The sequence below is a fragment of the Sparassis crispa genome (genome assembly GCF_003851025.1).
Source record: "Sparassis crispa DNA, contig_000007F, whole genome shotgun sequence".
NCBI classification, from domain to species: Eukaryota; Fungi; Basidiomycota; class Agaricomycetes; order Polyporales; family Sparassidaceae; genus Sparassis; species Sparassis crispa.
The window spans coordinates 1,326,907-1,345,745 of NW_020939754.1; the positions used below are offsets into that span (position 1 = coordinate 1,326,907).

Genomic DNA, 18,839 nt, shown 5'->3' on the forward strand with positions numbered 1-18,839 from the left:
TTCCGGGCGCATTGGTGGTGATGACGTGCTCTGGTGATCGCCAATCCTCTGACCTTTGCCGGTGGGCCCATCACTCACCAGCACTCATGGCGGAGGGCCAATTGGTGGCGAAAACACGGCTTGGCGATGGCCAACCCTCTGACCCTTGGCAGTGGGCCCTTTGCTGGCGGAGCGATATTCCCATGCAGTGAAGCTTTCACTCAGGTCCTTTGGCGATGGGCCAATTGCTGGCAACAACATGCCTTGGTGATGGCGAGCGCAGTCCGCCCATCTGAAGAGTACACTGGAGGAGCGATGGGCTTTAGAGCTTAGTGATGCAGAAGTGAATGTATCCATTTTGTACTGGTATACAAGCTGTTACATAGCGGTCATATATTGCTAACACCAAAACGCTCAAAGACACTAGTTCAGTTGCTGCGATACGCCTCGCCACGAATGTCCCTCAGAATGTACCCCATTTGGAACACGGTCGAGCTGGCATTGAGGTTCGCAATGTGCATATCCTCAGTGAGGTTGAGCTCACGCTGAAGACGTACAATGCGCTCCCGCAACATGGCGCGACGACGACTAACCGCAAAGCTATCACCTTCATCATCGTCCACTATGAATAAGGTCAACATCAGACTGAAGGTTGCCAGGGATGCACTCACTGGAACTGTCTGCCTCTGCTGCGATCTGCGCAAACGATCTACCGAGGCGGGCCACTTGTGAGCCAGAAGCGGCATTCGTCTCTCCAGGGACTGCCATTGGCAGCAGCTGTGTGGTATCTGGGAATAAGCCTGGAACCTGTTCCCAATGGGTGGGACGATGGATCGGCAGCTCATCTGGAAGTGCTGCCAGACTTGGCATCCTGGAAGTAACAGTGACTGGCTCGATGCTGCCTTTCATATAGTGAATGACAGGTGCATCGTGGCGGAAATTGCTGTCATCGAAAGTGCGAGCTGGCGAGTGAGAGAGCGCCGATGGCAGAGGCGGTGGACTTAAAACATCGTCCAACAAAGGCCGCCTCTTTGGAGGCGAAGTGCTGGGACTATTTAGCCACCGGACCTGGCTACGCACAGGCGTCGCGCCAGGGCTGTCTATCACCAGAGCTCACCGTCGTCCTGGCGTGGCAGGAGGACTATTGTCAAAGTCCAGCAGTTTCGGCACTGGTTCCGCGTCAAGTGTCTCGTCCACCAGCATGCCCCTCGCCATCGGCGTACTTGCTTGACTATCGAAGTGGATGGATGTACGTGGTGTAGCGTCAAGGGGCTCAGCGATGAGCGATCATCGAGGGAGTTGGGAGGTGTCAGGAGTGCGAAAGTCGAAAGTGTGAGCTGGTGGAGGAAGGGGAGTAGCTTCCAACAGGGCGCGTCGAGGGATTGGCGAGATGCCAGGAGTGTCGAAGTCGAACATTCCACCGGGCGCAGTGGGGGTGGAATCTGAGATGAGTGCACGCCTATGGATTGGCGAACTGCCACGACTTTCATCCCAAGCTGGCGCCAGAGGGTCAGGAATAAGTGCGCGACTTCCCTCCACAGGCGCCACAGATCCAGATGACGCCTGTACCTTTGGCGAGGCATGGCGGTGAAGATGCTCATGTGGCGAGTTGGATGGCGCAAATGGAGCTGCCAGGGACGGGGTAGTGTGGCGGGGCGTGAGGGGTGTCTGAGAAGCAGAGTGGAGAGGCAAGGAGATCTGGGCAGATCCAGGAGAGTCAAGGAGATCCGAAATGAGTGGACGACGGGGCTCAGCGATACTATCCTCCTCATCCGACTCGCCCATCGTAATGTCCAGCGTGTCAGGAGGTTCCGCGTCACTGGCCATGGCAGGTAGATTGTGGTGAGCAGACAAGTCTTCGATCAGTCCTGGATCGCAGGAGATCAGTTGTAGAAAGGGGATTGATATGACATAGAAAGGTCAGATAACATCACAAAGGAGTCAGATTCCACAAGGAGAGCAATAGAACTTACTGTTGGGAGCCATGAGAACTTGCGGCAGGTCACACTGACCTTGAGAGACTTGAGAAATCGCGCAAGTCCAGCGATCACGTGCAAAGCACGTGGTCACGTGGCGTGTGAAGTTGAACTTGGTGCAGATCGCGTCTGCCAGCTCATAGCGTCGTCTGCTCCACCTCCGCTGTACTGCAACCTCTGCTTTTGAAACACCCTCACGCTTTCTTCTGCCAAGCTCGCCATGACTCTGGATATCGACCCCAACTATGTTCTGCAGGCCGCGCGACTGACGGCCATTGTTGCAGCGGCGCCTCGCCAGGACGACCCTCGCTATTCGGACTGGGAGGCGAGGATTTACCTCGAAGTGGTAAGTCATCGGTCGCAGGTCTGGCATACCCTCACCGAATATGCCACACAGAGTCGGCTTGAAAAGAGTTTCCCGCAGCCCTTGAAGTCGTTGAGGATGCCTGGCATCGTCATCAGTGCGTTGCTGGAATTCACCCGGGCATACCAGCAGAAGGCCCTGGCGCGGCTGGACCACATATCGAACGACGACGAGAGGATATACAAGAGGTACCCTCTGGCTGTGCGCGAGTATGGGGAGTGTGAGGACCTGGGAAGGCAGTGGTGGACTGAAGGTGAGTCACAAGCGTTGTGAGGCGTCGAGCGACACACTGACTGCACCAGATCCATATTGCAAGCTGCCACTGGTGAAGAGTATGCCAGCGGAGGGCTGGGGCAATGTGCCAGCCGATGACGACACCCAGGGACGTGGCGAGGAGGACCTGGCTACCGGGGACCTCGTCACCAAGGGGAAAGGCAAGGAAAGAGCTGACAATGATGTCGGGACAGGCATGGTGGGTGAGCGTATCGTCCACGTGGAGGCGGGGGAGGACAAGGGAAAGGGCAAGAGCAAGGAGAAGGCGCAGGGGAAGGCGGTGCATGCGATGAGCGAGGAAGAGGATGGGGGAGAGGGAGAGGGAGAGGGAGAGGGAGAGGAGCAGGAGGGCGAGGACAACGACGATGCCGACAGTGACAAGGACGACGATGCCGACAAAGATGATGACGATGAGATGGCGGAAGACGTGCTGGGTGCAGGCCAGCCCGAATCCATCGAGGTCGATGTGGCGTCGCCCCCTCCGCCAACTGCCAGACCAATATCGATCTCGCCAGGTGCCCCATCACTCCGAAAGTGCAAGGCGGTCATCACAGAGTCGAGTGAGGAGAGTGAGAATGAGGAGGCGGCTCCAAAGGCGAAGCAGATGAAGCCGATCGAGGTCGCAAAGGAGAAAGGCGAGGCCCCGACCACCTCTGGCCGAGCGCAGCGTGCGCAGAAGAGGATGGCACAGACCGAGGTGGAGGGCTCGAAGGTGAGCACAAAGAAGAGCGGGAAGAGGAAGGTGAAGGAGTCAAGCGATGAAGAGGAAGTACCGACCGTCAAGCCGCCAAAGAAGAAGCATGCGACGAAGGAATACAAGAGCAAGGAGTTCATCGAAAGCGAAGACGAGACTCCGGCACCGCCTTCCAATCTACCCGCCAAGACCGCAGGGGACTGTAACGATGGTGTTGCGAAGACGAACGCCCCTGCCAAACCTGTCAAACAGACAACGAGGATGACGGCGACGCCTCATGTCGCACCGAAGGCGAAGGCGAAGGGGAAGGCAAAGGCGACGGCGAAGGGGAAGGCGACGGCGAAGGGGAAGGCGAAGGTGACGGTGTCGCAGAAGGACATGTGGAAAAAGACGTCCACCCGCGTGTCTGACTTCATGTGGGCACATGCAACAGATTCGGTGAGTAACGATCTTGTGAGACATTGACCTGTGCTAATGTTCCTGCAGCTCGTCCCTTGCGTTGGCTGCCAGGAGAAAGAGTGGCCATGCAAGCTCAACACCGCCAACTTCGGTCGCTGCCTCGAATGTGCAGCACGAGGCGTCAGTTGCAGCATCACGCCGAGGAACACGGACGGCGTGCCCCTGCGAGGAAACTCACACACCGCACAGCGTGAGTTCCAAGAGATGTGCGCAGCGCTGGTGGTAGAGGGCAAGCCACTGCCCACATCGCCACCTCCATACGACGTCAAGGTCGACTCCGATGAGCCCGACGGTGCAGAACCCATGGTCATGGGAGCATCGAAGTGCAAGCTGCCGAAGAAGACCAAGACGCGCAATGCTGCAGCATCCAGCTCCATGGTCAAGGGTGGCGAGGAGGTCGAGGCGATGAAGCAGAAGGCGACCGTCACGCGCTATGAAGCCAACGCTGAAGGCGAGGCCTCGGTGGAGAAATCGTCGAAGTCCAAGCGCGCCACCAAGTCTGCCACCGCCACTGGAGCTGTGGCTCTGTCCAACTCTGGCGAGGTCTCCAAGTCTGGCGCGCCTGCCAAGTCTGGTGCGGTCGCCAAACCTGGCGAAGGTAAGAAATCAGGACCCAAGCCAAAGCCGGTGAGGAGCCAAAACTCAGGTGCACAAGATGGTGGCGAGGTCACCAGGACCTCAGTACGTGAGGCGGATGAGGTCCTGCCTGCCAAGTCTGTTGCGAAGGAGGGCGGGCAGACGACAAGGGTGGCGATGGGAGGTCGCTCGGGCCCAATGGTGCCCGTGATCACCAGGAAGGCGAAGGCGAGTGCTCCGAAGGCAGCAGCCAAGATGCCTCTGGCGGAAGGCGATGGCATGGAGGAAGCCGCCAGGCTGGCAATGGAGGCGGTGCGGGCTATGGCCTTCCAAACAGGGCCAGCTGCTCCGCCGCAAGCTAGCAGCAGCAAGCGCATGCTGACACCAGTCGCCGATGAATCAGAGGATGTGCCAGAGTTTCAGGCAGAGGTGGCGGAGGATGAGGTAAGCAGGACATCTTGTCGCAGCTGGAGTCGATGTAACCATGAAACAGCGCACGTCCTTGGAGCGGCCACACGACGATCGGCGGCATTCACTGCTGATGCACCACGAGACGAGCGCAGGAGCTGCCAAGGTGGCACAGGAGGTGATGCCCTCCCTGGAGATATCCAAGGCGTCGAAGGGAGCGAAGTCCTCCACATTGGCGAAGGCAGGACATCTCGATGAAGGGCGAAGGCCAGCTAAGAGGGGCGCCCCACTGGACCGCAATGCAGCGAAGAAGGAGGCGGAGGCGAAAAGGGATGCGAAGGCGAACCGCCTCAGAGCAGTGCCTCCGACCAGCAAGGGTAAGTGCGCCCGCCACAGCTTCGAATCCATGCAGCGCTGACCAGGGATACAGCACCCCACTTGCGCGACGTCCAGCGAGTGTCTACAGGAAGTCCCGCTCCGGTGAACGAAGGCGACACCCCCAGTGGCGAAGAAACCTCGCAGTCATCCAACGATGACTGCGCGAATTGTGCCGAGTTGCGACAGGAGTTCCTGGCGCACAAGGACGGGATGGAAGTCCAATTCCAGGAGAGGATGGCGGACCTCAACACCGTCAAGGCAGAGATCACAGCGGCACTCCAGCGAATCAACCCGCCATCCGCATTTCAAGAAAATGCCCGGAGCATTCGCGAAGAGGTCAAGTTGGCCATGGAGGAGTTTCGCAGGCCGGTCACCATCGAGCTTCAGGAGAGCGTGAAGTTGGCGGTGGCGGACCTCATCGCCAAGTGACATTGCCTGCCAGAGCTCAAGGAGAAGGTCAACAGGTTGGAGCAAGGCGCGAACCAGACGGTGAGCCAAGCGGATGTCGACAAGCTGCAGGGCAAATTGGCCGACCTCCGTCATTCGATGGAGCTCCAGGCAGCGCGGTCAGACAGCATGGAGAAGGAGCTCAGGTCTTCAGCGGCAGAGGCGATCGCTCAAGCGAGCAAGCTGGAGATGGAATTGGCGCTCGCCAAAGAGGATTCGATGGCGGTGGCGACGTCTGCTTTGGATGAAGCGAAGAAGGTGGGGAAGGAGGTGGCGACGGTGAGAGAGGAAACCTCGCTGGTGGCGAAGTCTCTGGATGCATTCCGAGAGAAGGTCGACTCCGCCATGGTCTTCACCGCCTTTCGCCCAGATAGCCACAATGTGTAGTCATTAGAGTATTGATATACATGCTTTTTAACCTAGCATGGAATCTCCATGCACTCGATTCACCACCGCCGCTCCAAGTCAACTGAATGCCTGCTGAAGTTCTCGCCAACTCCCCTCGCCATTGCCACCATCTCCATGGCTTTATCTATGTAGATCTATGGGTCACATTAAACAATGTGGAAGCCTACGAGTCTACTTTGAACTGGAGTTATATTGTCAAGGTCTGGTGCCGCCACTGCGGGTCTTGCGACCTGCGCCAACTTGGCCACTCTCTTTCACTTTGGCGGCTGCTTTCCCCAGACGGACCGGCTTCAGCTTGGTTTCTCCCTTGTCCTTGACCTCCGGGGTCTGAGGCAGAGCTCGTCTTCGCTTTGCGGGAGGCTTGTCACCATCATCTGAGTCCTCGGCCCTCGCATTCTTCTTCCTCGGTGAGGCCACTACCAACTCGTCCCGAGTACCACGTCCACGCTTCCGAGGTGGCAGATTGTCTTCGCCAGAGCTGTCTTCGCCATCGGGCTCGGGACGTGCTGGTTGACGTTTCCGCTTTGGATCAGGAAGCTTCTTCAAATCTTTCACAGCTCCTAGTGGATGCTGACTGCGGGTATTCTTGGCGAGCGACTCATCCATCGCTTGACGCTGACTGCGAGTGATCCTGCTGGGGATATTACTCTGAAGGGCATCGGTGATCGACCTTCCCTGGAGCGCTTTGGCTTGACCTGACGGACGGTCTTCCGTGGCTGCGGCCTTCCTCGTCTTAGGTATAAACGGAGGCGGTGGCGGTCGTTCAGCACCACTGCTAGGTACGGACAAGTGTGCATTGTCCTCTTCGCCATCGTCAAAGGCCCCACCACTGGTCTCCTGGCTCGGCCCTTCGTCTCCTCCACTTGGAATGATTGGTTTGTCAGCCATGGGGGCAGGCTGGTGAGCCTTGTGAACTTTGGCAGCGGTAGCAGCGCCATCATGAGTTCTTGCAGAGGCATCACCTTCCTGCTCCTCCTGGCCCCCAAGGCCATCGCCACCTTGTGGGGCACCGGGTATGGCAGGCTTGCTCACTGGCTTCACCATGGCATGGGTGACGTTCCCTTCCACCATGTCCAAGGTAATGATCTCGCAACAGTGAAGCAGCTGCTCTACTGTGTCAAATGAGATCGCCGAGTTCACCACATAGTCGGGAAGGTTGGTCGGTTCGCCCTCCTCAATGAACTGAGATCGTGTGAGGTCCCTCAGCGCCATACCAATCACGAGTGCAGATTGTTGTACGCCCTGTGGATGTAAGAACCGATATTTTGTCAGCCATGGTTTGTCGCCCAACCAGTTCTCGACGATGTCAAAGTTGTCCACCGCATGAAATGACGGCGGGAGGTAGCGCTGGCCATACGACCATTCGCTCCAGGGAATCGGATCATACCTGGCGAAACGATACACCTGGGGCTATATGACGGATGATCAATAGTGTATATGAATCCCCACGAAAGGAGCTCACCACAGTCGCAATCTTGACTTGCTTCAGCATATCCTGGTATCGCGGTTCGACGGAAAGGGTGGCGAGAAACACGTCTCTCCTTTTGACGAGGTGGGGCACAGTACTCCCCACAGTACTCCCGCCAGTGAGACGTGGGGCTCGGCCTTGAAGCTCAAGCCTGAGCTCCTTTGTACTGGGCTCCAGTTCACTCCATGCTTCATCGGTCTCCTCTGTGTCAAATCTGTGCAGTTCGCCCAGAGGAAGGTCTTGGAGACCTCGCTTTGCCTTTGTCTTGGCACCGCCGCTACCACTCGCTTGAGGTGCACCGCCATTGTTAGCCTTACGTCCATTGGTGGTGGCGACTGCCTTGCCCTTCGCTTTATTCGCAATCACGCTCTCGCCATCTCCTGAATCTTCATTGCTGGCCGTATCTTCTTCGGAAGCCATGCTGGGTATATCTGGCGAACTCCGATCAGAGTCTTGGCTGCTTCTGGCATCATCTTCCGAGTCGTATGCATCTTTCGTCTTGCGTTTACGCCCACCGCCTTTGGCTCCGCCAGGGGCCGCTTTGCCCTTTGTCGCCTTCGATGCCGCCTTTCCCGTGACCTTGCGCACAGGTTTACCCTTCTTCTTCGCCTTCCCCGCCTTCTTCGGTGTGAGTGCTTCTTGGACCTCATGTTCAGATCCTTCTTCTAATGCCTGTGCTGATCCGTCAAGTGGTGGAAGAGGATCATACTTGGCGGGAGCAGCTTCGCCATCCTTGTCGAAGTACTGGGTGAATCGCATGGTCTGCTCAGGTCCATGTTCCTCTTGGCGTGCCCGCCAGTGGTCGAGGAGGGCACGAACGGGAACACTTGTCATCTTTGAGGGATCGATCCACTGGAAGTTCTCAGGTAGCATCTCCGCTGGAATAACCTCATTGATGTCGTCTATGCTGTTCAGCTTCGTCCATGGCGACTTGCAGTTCCGAACACCCTTCGCCAATGCTGTAAACTGGTCAGCATCTCTCAACACCGAGTGGGAGTGTCATACCGTAGTGATGATTCATGAAGTCTCGAACTTGTACCTTCATCACCTTGAGAGGCGCTTCCGCCATACCTTCGGGCACCGACGGGAGCAGAGGAAAACCGTTGGCCGTCAACTGAATCTTGTCCATGGCCCGCATGCAATCGGCAGGTGTCTTCTTCACCGTCACCGTAGTCTCAGTCACACCTAAGGAATCAGGTCAGTGTGCCAGCGACAATGCAACTGAGGTCTTCTTACCGTATTCGCCTTTGGCCCACTCAGAGAACACCTTTGCTAGAGGCTGGTAAGCACGCAGCCACCCAGGATAGGCCCCGAATGGAGTTCCATTGGTGATGGCGTGGTTGACCTCCACCCTTCACTCGGGGGTTAGCAGATGGCGACAGTCGGACGGTCTATGCTCACATCTCTACCTTCAGACTCCCCGCTTCCTTCGGATATGCTAGCATGAATGCCATGTGAATGCCCATGGTGTCCCACATAGTCTTGGCAAACTTCTTCAGATATTGCATCATTCGCTGCTCCCTCAGCCTGTCTTAGGTCAGGATTTGCCTTATGCTATGTGACAGGAGGTACGCACTTCATTTTCGTCTTATCATCCAGAGTGCCATTGCGCCAACTTTCCGCCTTTTCCTCATACACCTTCTGCTCCTCCTCGGACAGTTTTGCCCATTCGGCACTCCGTGCGACTCTCCACACCTTGGAGACATTGCAACCCTTATCTGTCGCGAGTGCTCATGCGGCCTCAGTCACCTTGTCCCTCTCCAGCGCATCCCACACCTTGAAGGCATTGGGCTTGCCAGAAACATGCATACGCTTTTTCGTCGCTTTCTCCTGCGCATGGCGGGCGTGGTTATTGAGCCACTCTCGGATTTTCTGCGGTGAGAGTTAGTGGGGACCTCACAGACATGAAACACTGCTCACAGTTTCCACAATGATGTCGTCATAATTTGACGTGTCGACAAACTGTGTCTTCAGCTTCTGGTGCAAGCTCTGAACCAGAGTCTTGCGTCCCTTGGCATCTGCCGTGTCATAAGACCGCAGCTTCTCAGAGAGTATGGGCTGATGCTCCGTCAAAATTACAAATCTCGCCGGCATGCTTTCTCGATGTCGAGGATGAGATTTTTGTGTTGGGGCAGTGAAGGGGGTCGATAGTTCAACGGGCAGCGCTCTGTCCATTTCCTCGTCGGCCGCCCACAACTCAACATGCATGTGCTGATGGCCCATTTGGGCTTACACCAATTACCCTCCTCGCCATGGTGTGTGGTGACTGCTGAAGCATTGTATGTGTATTTTTCGCAGTGGCGGGAGGTGGTAGTAGGTATGCACTAGCATTCATGCCTGGTGAAAGGCAATGTTGAATGCCGCTTCTATGGCAGAGCACACCACGCCAACTTCATCTCGCGAATGCTGGGCGGAGGCAATCTGGCGATCATCTGCATGCCAATCTGTGGGATAAAGGGCTTCCTCGGAGTTAGGCTCGGCCAATTAGATGGCGGTGACGAAGGGCCCAGACATGGCGGACCACCCGGCCCGTGATCCGGCATGGCGGCATCAAGTCCGGCTCGGCGGCATGATGAACATGTGAGATGTGCAAGGGACATGCTTGCAAGCAATATGCAGGCAGATGAATGCATACTGTTCTTTGCCATTCTGGCCCCTCCTACATTCTCCCCTGCATCTGCAAGCCAACCGCCTGAGCCCGCCATACACCTGTGCGTTCCTTCAACCGATGCATGCTGTAATCGTCCCATTGATTGGCAGATAGTATCAAGATGAGCAATCTGTCACCCATGCCACTGACCGATCAGATAGCAGGAGTCTTGGAGCTCATGTTTCACCGAAAGCTCCATCTGGCCACTCATGCAGCCCATTCTGCGCCATCTATAGAAGTGCCTCCATCCATGCCATCCGCCCTCCTATTGGAGTGCAATGGCATTGCAGATGCTCTTGTGAAGGCCATCCGTAATCCTGGTAGTCATTAGTCTTGCCACAGGTCTGATCACACTGATCACGCCATTGTAATAGTAAGGCTGCAGTGGGACATTGATAGATATTGCGACAGCCTTTCGATTCAGCCCACGGGGCAGAATGAAGTCCTCGAGGCAGAACTGGAACGGAAGTGGCCTCCTCCATTTGGTGAGAGCGAAATACGCATAGACCAGCCCGCCACCCTCGTGGACATGCACGGACGCATCTTGGCTTGGATACTTCCAAGAGTGTTGATACCAGACCGCCAGGTGAGTGGCTTGCCCAGCCTTGTGCTGTGATCTGACAAATTTGTCAGACGAAGATGCTCCAAGCGACCAGGGCCCTACACCCAGCAATAGCAGCCAGTAAGCCTTCCAGCACCACCGCCAGTTGGCGACACAACCCGTTGTACTTCTTGCCTCCTGAGGAGTGTGCCCAATTCTCAGCGGGCTCCTTGTGTCTCTCGCCAGGTTGGTTCCAACAAGTAAGAGAGGTGGGTCTCCTCGCCACGCCATTTGCCTTGCGTCTGGACAGCCTTTGCAGCATATGGAGTCTGGGAGGCTGGAGACCTCCGCCAGCCTGAAGCTTGAGGGCGGAAGAAGTTGGCTGCGTGATATTCATGACTCCTCCGCATTGCTGGGCGCCATCCTGGCCGTCGTTCACCCAACACTATATGCCGCAGGACGCCAGTGCTTGGGTTTGATCCAGCAAGACCCAGAATTGCGAGAGATGGCGCTGAACTGGTCGTCGCCATTCAATGCGCTCCAGGTGATCGCCAACTGGGAAACTCCTTTCCACCGAGATAGCAAGACAAGATACACCTTCTACGACCTGTTGGCGACATTGGGCAACTACACTTGCGCGTGGTTGAAGTTCCCCGCCATGCGTGTCGCCATCGATTATAGTCCTGGAACTGTCATAGCCTTCTGTGGAAAGGCGATTCGTCATGGCGTCACTCGAGCAGATGGCGAAAGGCTCGTCTATGCATACTTCATGCGAGAGGGTGTCCAGAACAGGCTAGGCATTCCGGCGCCCCACTGGATGCAAGCTTCATATTACGCCTCACACATTGGCATGTGCACAGTTCATCACCGAGTCTGCATTCCTAACTCAGAACAGGTCCTAACTGGCTCGCTTATTAGAGGGACATCATGCCAAAGACTGATGGAGACGAGAACACTATGCAGGGGATGGAGACTGTCGATGGCAGCTTCATTGGTGGGATAAAGTTGGCGGAGGTGATGGCGAAATGTATGGAGTCACGAATTTCCGAATCCTAGCTGAAGGTTGGCGAGCGCGCGGTACGAGTGCGCATTTCACATCTCGACAGTGTTCAGCTCAAGGTGTAGTTATCACTGATGGCAGCATATGGTTGGCGGACCTCGAAGTTGGCGGAGATGGTGGCGAAATGTGTTCGGTTGAGAAGTTGTGAGTGCTAGTGGGGCAGATGGCGGCAGCGTTGGCGAGCGCGCGGTGCAAGTGCACGTTTCCCTTTTGAGCATTATGCTATTCCGAGTCAAGGCAAAGTTAGCACTGAGAGCGACATACAATTGGCGGACCTCTCGCCAACATGGCATCCTTATCTGCATAACGCTGATTTGGTGCCTAAAGAGACCATGAGGTGATAAGGCCCAGGCATTGCAGCCATTCTTAACCACCTTGATGAGTAGTCTGGTGGGCAGCAAGACCGTGTGTGATTTGCACGTGTTGTGTTGTGCGATAGGGACACAATGCTCATCGATGAGTTTGCAATACGACTCCCCACTGACCTGAACCATGAGCAGACGCAACAAAAGCAGGCTCGTTGTAGACCTGGATGACGAGGTTGAGTTTGTGACCAAGGTAGCTAAGCAGACCACTAGGGGAGTACGCTATGTGGACGTACCTTTGCCCATGCCCACGGGTTCAAACGTGCCATCACCTTCCAAAAGTCCATCGAAGGCTCCAGCTTTAGGCTCCTTGTTTAACTTGGATGATGGCGACGTCCTGGGCAACATAGGTGTGCCGATTCAGCTGGATCCGGCGGCTCGGAAGACAAAGGTGGGCACTCCCGCCATGACCATCTGACGGTCTGACCATGCGCGATAGACCCAGAATGACTTCATGAGGGACTGGATACCCCACCGTGATGACTATCTTCATGCCATTGTCGAGATGGAAGCCCCGCCTGAGCCCAGAAACTGTGCGGAATGCAAGGTTGGCGAGGGACGGTGGCGATGCCTGGACTGTATGGGCAGAGCGCTCACCTGTACTGACTGCTGTCGTAACGGCCATCAGCGTGCTCCTTTTCATCGGATAGAGCATTGGCAGGGTCAGTATTTTGAGCCGGCATCACTGTATCGGGTTGGCGTCTGCATCCATTTGGGGCATGGCGGAGATCCCTGCCCTCTGGGCGCCTTCACAGCACATAACAACCCTGCGCCGGTGGTGGCCCCGGGGTCCGATTTCTGGAATGCCTCCAATGAAGACCTAAATGCACATGATGGCGAGGTCTCAGATGATGGCGAGGTCCCATTCAACTTTGCACCTCTGGCAGGCACCCTTGATGGTGAAGCAAGGCAAACCGACGATGCTCCCGATCCCACTTGGGAGGAAGATGTGCCACCGGTGCTCTCCCGGCCACCTCGCTGTGACAGTTACGGGAATCGGATCATAGTCATTGTCGACATCTCTGGCGTTCACCATATCGGCGTTGACTGGTGCCAGTGTGAGATGGCAGTGGAGTGTGACATGCAGCTTCTTCAAATGGGACTTTACCCTGGTACCGTCAAGGATCCCCATACCGCCTTCACATTCGCCGTCCTCGACGATTTCCTTCTGGAGAACAAAGAGTGCAAGATGGCGGCATTGAACTACTACAGCAAGCTCAAACGGGTCACGAGCAATGCCTTCCCTGGCACTGTTCCTGTAAGTGTTCACATGCATTCCCATGGCCCAACCGTTCATGCCAGTTCCTCGCCAGGACCATTATCGTGAGCTGATGCGGGTGTCCCGCCAATGGCGCCAACTCAAATATCGCAAGTGGCACGGCTTCTCACACGATGCCCTCCGTCCTGTGGAGAAGGGTGGCCTCGCCATCTTTTGTCCCGCCTGTCCCCAGCCTGGGCTCAACCTGCCTTTTGATTGGCAAGCGGATCCAGTGCAGTGGAAGTTCAAACGCGGCTTTGTCATGGATGGCAATTTCAGTGCAGAGCACATGAAGATGAAGCACCCCGAGGAGGACGTCGCCCTCAGTGACGGCCAGGCATTCATGGTCGGCCAAGAGGATTACAAGGCTCATCTGGCGGTGGCCATGGAGTCCCATCAGGTGCGTGTCTGGCTGCACGTTCTTCTTCCGCCCTTGATTCCTAAGCCCACCAGCGCTCCACTTGTCATGAGCACCGCGCTGTCAATCAGGCCAATGTGGATCGTGCCAACCTCGATGCCACAGGAATTGGGGCCACTGCTTGCGCCAGACATGGTTTCTTCGTCCCTCATACTGTCGTCGATTTCCAGAAGGGAGAAAGGTTCGCATATGTCTCTTGTCATGATTCATTCTCACCGACGCACCCTCTGCAGACAAATGAATATGGATTACTCTCTCAGCAATGCGCTCCTGACCCTCACCGGTATCACCCTCATCCTCGTCATGTACGACATCATGTGCCAGTATGGCGTCCATGTCCGCAAACGTTTCCGCCACAGCGCCTATCTGAGGATGCCCTTCGAGCTCAAGATAGACCAAGGCATCGGCTTGTTTCATGTGCACGGACACCAAGATTGCTGCTTCCAACGGTTCTCGCCCAACTTTATAGTTGGCGCTGGTATGGTCGATGGCGAGGTCATCGAGACCCTGTGGGCGCCCACAAATGAGGTCTCAGGCAGTACCAGGGGCATGACCCGAGCTCACCGCCAAGAAGTCCTTGACGATCACATGAATGACTCCAACTGGAAGAAGACGACTCGCATGGGTGAGCCTGGTTCCTCCTTCCCTATTTGCCACCTGCCTTATGCTGCCTACAGTGCCAACCTTGATGACAAAGTGGAAACACGTGCTCCTGGGCTTCCCAAGAAGCAAGGAGTCCTTTGAAGCTTTATCTGCATCCACAGATGAGGAGGTCCTTGAGGCATGGCAGAAGGAGTACGACGATGCTATGGAGGCTCGCCAAAATGATCCGAAGATTATGGACACCTTCGATGTCCAGCTCAGGAAGGGTGAGTATCCTTCCATCATCGTGTGGCATGTAGTTGACGTGAATGCAAGCCCCGGGTAAAGACCTCACCCAACTCAGACTGGCGGGCGAGGAGTCCGCCAAGGGCTTGGAGAAGGGCACCGCCGGATGGTTGTCGACTGGCCTCAAAATTCAAGAAGCACAGTGAGTTTGCCTCGTCTTTACAAAAATAGAGCTCTGACGGCCTTCAGGCTTAAGCTTGCGAATGATATCTGCAAGGCGGGTCAAAATCCGAGCATGGCGGAGGACCTCAAGACTCTCGAGCGCCGTCAGCACCTCGAAGTCAGCATTCTCACATTCCAATGTCGCTCTGAGAAGTTCATGGGAAGGTTGGAGGACGTTCCCGCCATGGAAGATCGTGACGATGGTGCGCTCTGGGATTCCTTGGATGAGAATCCTTTTCAAATACACCCGGAGGACGCTGAGTATGATGAGGATGCGATTCCTCCTGAGCGAGCTTCCTTGAATTTACCTTCGCAGATCAGATTCGTGGCCGCCATCGCCAACGGGCTCCAGACCCTGGCGGCCCAAGAGTTGGAGTTGCGCAAAGGCCTGATGAATGACATCCTCCACGAGCTTCACATGGTGCTTGGACTGAAGTCTTACCTCTACCGCAAGAGGGTTCGTCCTGCCAACAGCGTCGGAACCATGACCCGTGCACAGGCGGAGGTTCATGCTGCCAATCAGACCGTCTTGGCCTGCGCCAGGCTCTATTCCACCAACCGACGCGCCATTATGCGCTTGGGCGCCACCGATGAAGACTTGGCCCTCTATCGCCCTTTGGATAAGAAGGACCTGCACGTGAAGACTGCCATCATCGAGGCTAGCACCTCCGGGCTCAGGAACGTCAATCTGGCTTGGTTCTGGACCATGGATGTCGCTGGAGATCGAGGTTCATCAGAATGGATGGACGAGTGTTCATAATTGTCCGATCAATCTCTAGGCCTCCTGCTAATTTACCCTCCAGTCTATAGAGTGAATTGGCTGCGTGCCAGAGCTCGATATGAGAGATGGAGGGAGGAGCGTGTCTTGGTCCACTCAGAAATGGCCTGGACCATAGCCACCTTCAAGCGGAATGCGGAACGATGGGCTCACTGGCTCGAGATGATGGATCCTTCCTGGCGGGGTCATGTTTGCTATGCCGCCAGGCAAGTGAGTATGTGGCGGACCTTCGCCAGCCACGCCACTGACGCCTTCAGCCACATCCTCGCCCTGGACATTGAGGACGAAAGGGCGGGCAATGAAAATGTGCTTTGAGTCAGGGTTCACTGGGGTGTACGCATATTCATGTTTGCTATATCGATGTAGTGATCGTCATGTATGTAATTCCTACTCACCAATATCACATTTGGCGAAGTGACCTCCATCCTCGCCTGAGGGCTTCATCTCGGCATGTGCTCTCTAATCGCATGACATCAGACATCAGATAAGGTTGATCAGATATCAACCTCGGCTCATCCACTCACCGTCATGTCTGCCCAGTCTTCAACATCAGATGCGCGCCCCTGCCTGTTCTCCAGAGGGAGGTTGCAGTTGGAAGTCTACACTTGGAGGATCCAAGAAGCTGTTCTGGCACTGGAGCCTGACCCAGATCACTTCACCAAGGTCCGTTGGGAGGAAGGCTTGCGCCGGGAGATGGTACGCCTTTCTTGCTGATATCGCCTGACCCTGCTGAGTCCTGTGCAGTTCGCCGTCAGGGGTATCTGTGGCGACCTCGCGTTGGCGGGTCATGCTGACCATATTGACCATGGCGGAGTTATCGCCAGTGTCCTCACCGTCTGCACTTTCAATCGCAAAGTTCTGCGCCCCATCAGCATTGACGTCAAGGTGATTCCACGCCCCACCACCCTCATTCCTCGTCCTAAGAACCTACTCGAGGATTCACCCGACTACTGGTGGAAATGGGATCATCAGGTTGGGCCGGCGAGGAGCCCTATGGAGGCCTGGTGGTACAAACTTGGTGATCCCTGGGTGAGTGGTACGTTCCAGCACCTTACAGTCTTGCTGAACCTCGAGAACGTAGGAGAAGGTGTACACTGTCTCCGAGTCTACACTGGTGCAGCTTGAACAGCTGCATGTTCGCATTGCGAACCTCACTAGTTGGTTGCACGAGAGGACAGATCAGAACCTGGATGTGGTGCTGAAAGAGCTGCAGGAGGCGACGCGGCAGCTGCGTGAGTTAGGAATGTAATCGCCCAATGCCAGGCGTCCGTTCGTGCTGTAGTGTGTCGAATATAAGGTTGTCATGTCTTTGAACCTGGGCAATGTACCTGGTGTGGTAAGGCGAAACATAGTAGCCACATACTCTCCTCAGGAGGGCACATCCCCAATGGTATCTGATGCATGGCTCGAAAGCCAATGCCACATGGGAGAGTTTGGCGAAGTCATTCTGGACTGCATGTTCAGATGGCGAGTGATATCCACCACAGTTCGCCAACCCTACTCACAGTGGAAAGGACCGCCATTCGTCTCCACATACTCTACCCAGAAGGGCACATCCCAAATTGTATCTGATGCATGTCTCGAAATGCCAATGCCAATTGGGAGAGTTTGGCGAAGTCATTCTGAACTCCATGTTCAGATGGCGAAGGATATTCGCCACAGTTCGCCAACCCTTCCCACAGTGGGAGAGAGTGTGATATTGCAAGGAGAGCTGATAGTGAGCTAACCAGAATTGGAGGGAATGATGGGTGGATTACGTGGAAATTATTGGCCGACGGTAGCTCCATCATTGCCCTGTTAGGCGGTGGATCAATCACTGAAAAATATGCCCATGGCGGTTGACTGATCGCTGAGAACTACACCTATGGCGGTGGGCCGATAGGTCTGAGCAAGAGGTGCCGCATGAGCAACGACTCGGCGTCGGAGCCCCCTTCTTCTGTGGTGTCCTTCGGCTCATACGCTGATTTGCACACGTCCGCATCCTCGTCTACTTCGTGCTCTTCGGTTGACTTCGGGTACAATCCGTTCACTTCGTATGGTCTACTTCTTGGCTCGGGCAACCAGGTGTGGCATCCGCCCATGCTTCCCCCTGACCAATCTCCACGTTTCATACATCCGCCCATGCTTCCCCCCGACCAATCTCCATGTTTCATACATCCACCTATGCTACTCCCTGATGAATCATCTGGTATGTTCCTTCACCCACCCATGCTTCACCAAGACGACACGGACACGATACGAGCCCAGTTGACAACCTAGGGCAAGGCAAATAACTCAGCTATGCCCAGGCTAGTCAGATATTTCAGGCGACTCATGCTTATGGGCTCAGAAATATACCTATGGCGGTGGGCCGATGGCTGTATAATAGCCCCGTGGTGGTGGGCCGATCGCTCAGAACACTACCTATGGAGGTCGGCCCATCGCTCAGAACCCTACCTATGGGGTTGTGCCGATGGCTGTATAATAGCACCGTGGCGGTGGGCTGATCGCTCAGAAATATACCTATGGCGGTGGGCCCATCGCTCAGAACACTACCTATGGAGGTCGGCCCATCGCTCAGAACACTACCTATGGCGGTGGGCCGATGGCTGTATAATAGCACCGTGGTGGTGGGCCGATCGCTCAGAACACTACCTATGGCGGTGGGCCGATGGCTGTATAATAGCACCGTGGCGGTGGGCCGATCGCTCAGAAATATACCTATGGCGGTAGGCCGATCGCTCAGAACACTACCTATGGCGGTGGGCCAACGGCTGTGTAATAGCACTGTGGTGGTGGGCCGATCGCTCAGAACACTACCTATGGCGGTGGGCCGATCGCTCAGAACACTACCTATGGTGGTGGGCCGATGGCTGTATAATAGCCCCGTGGCAGTGGGCCGATCGCTCAAAAATACACCTATGGCGGTGGGCCCATCGCTCAGAACTATCACCGCGGCGGTGGGCCCATGCCTGTATAATAGTTGCATCATGGTGGTGGGCCGATCGCTCAGAAATACTCCTATGGCGGTGGGCCCATCGCTCCAGCATTCCCTTCATCGCCATGAGCCGATCGCTGACAGCTCCTTACACAGACCGATGGGCCGACGTCCGCTGGCTGTCCAGTTCATGACAATGTCAGGGTAAATGGGAGTCCAGTTCACAAACATGACTGAATGGGCTGCAGGAGTGAACGACTTCACGCACGAACCCCTCACAAAGGAAGAGGTTAAGAACTCCATATTTGACCAGAGAGCTGACAAAGCACCAGGATTGTCCCAGAACCCATTCCGGGTGATTCGATGGGCATG

General features: G+C 55.7%; 7 protein-coding genes across 7 annotated transcripts; 4 read left to right on the plus strand and 3 right to left on the minus strand.

The window, feature by feature from the left end:
• Positions 1 to 407: 407 nt before the first annotated feature.
• SCP_0804590 (hypothetical protein) lies at positions 408 to 849 on the minus strand (the record flags this gene model as incomplete). Its single annotated transcript, XM_027761047.1, has 2 exons — positions 408 to 601; positions 651 to 849. 2 exons carry the CDS (start codon positions 847 to 849, stop codon positions 408 to 410), a joined length of 393 nt encoding a protein of 130 aa, XP_027616848.1.
• Positions 850 to 1,266: 417 nt separating this feature from the next.
• Positions 1,267 to 1,965, minus strand: SCP_0804600 (hypothetical protein; the record flags this gene model as incomplete). The annotated part of the gene is made up of 2 exons (XM_027761048.1): positions 1,267 to 1,847; positions 1,953 to 1,965. 2 exons carry the CDS (start codon positions 1,963 to 1,965, stop codon positions 1,267 to 1,269), a joined length of 594 nt encoding a protein of 197 aa, XP_027616849.1.
• Positions 1,966 to 2,175: 210 nt separating this feature from the next.
• Positions 2,176 to 5,941, plus strand: SCP_0804610 (hypothetical protein; the record flags this gene model as incomplete). The annotated part of the gene is made up of 7 exons (XM_027761049.1): positions 2,176 to 2,301; positions 2,353 to 2,572; positions 2,622 to 3,724; positions 3,773 to 4,765; positions 4,815 to 5,106; positions 5,160 to 5,505; positions 5,572 to 5,941. The coding sequence occupies 7 exons, from the start codon at positions 2,176 to 2,178 to the stop codon at positions 5,939 to 5,941; spliced, it is 3,450 nt and encodes a 1,149-aa protein (XP_027616850.1).
• Positions 5,942 to 6,157: 216 nt separating this feature from the next.
• On the minus strand, positions 6,158 to 9,653 carry SCP_0804620 (hypothetical protein; the record flags this gene model as incomplete). Its single annotated transcript, XM_027761050.1, has 8 exons — positions 6,158 to 7,372; positions 7,425 to 8,389; positions 8,436 to 8,615; positions 8,667 to 8,782; positions 8,832 to 8,957; positions 9,007 to 9,125; positions 9,180 to 9,302; positions 9,351 to 9,653. The coding sequence occupies 8 exons, from the start codon at positions 9,651 to 9,653 to the stop codon at positions 6,158 to 6,160; spliced, it is 3,147 nt and encodes a 1,048-aa protein (XP_027616851.1).
• Positions 9,654 to 10,043: 390 nt separating this feature from the next.
• SCP_0804630 (hypothetical protein) lies at positions 10,044 to 15,532 on the plus strand (the record flags this gene model as incomplete). Its single annotated transcript, XM_027761051.1, has 15 exons — positions 10,044 to 10,141; positions 10,195 to 10,400; positions 10,455 to 10,666; positions 10,714 to 10,890; positions 10,941 to 11,492; positions 11,540 to 11,648; positions 11,735 to 11,825; positions 12,182 to 12,437; positions 12,486 to 13,304; positions 13,360 to 13,704; positions 13,758 to 13,903; positions 13,956 to 14,347; positions 14,400 to 14,591; positions 14,641 to 14,752; positions 14,800 to 15,532. The coding sequence occupies 15 exons, from the start codon at positions 10,044 to 10,046 to the stop codon at positions 15,530 to 15,532; spliced, it is 4,440 nt and encodes a 1,479-aa protein (XP_027616852.1).
• Positions 15,533 to 16,078: 546 nt separating this feature from the next.
• Positions 16,079 to 16,799, plus strand: SCP_0804640 (hypothetical protein; the record flags this gene model as incomplete). Its single annotated transcript, XM_027761052.1, has 3 exons — positions 16,079 to 16,246; positions 16,295 to 16,579; positions 16,632 to 16,799. The coding sequence occupies 3 exons, from the start codon at positions 16,079 to 16,081 to the stop codon at positions 16,797 to 16,799; spliced, it is 621 nt and encodes a 206-aa protein (XP_027616853.1).
• A 653-nt stretch (positions 16,800 to 17,452) lies between these two features.
• Positions 17,453 to 17,809, plus strand: SCP_0804650 (hypothetical protein; the record flags this gene model as incomplete). Its single annotated transcript, XM_027761053.1, has 1 exon — positions 17,453 to 17,809. One exon carries the CDS (start codon positions 17,453 to 17,455, stop codon positions 17,807 to 17,809), a length of 357 nt encoding a protein of 118 aa, XP_027616854.1.
• Positions 17,810 to 18,839: the final 1,030 nt, after the last annotated feature.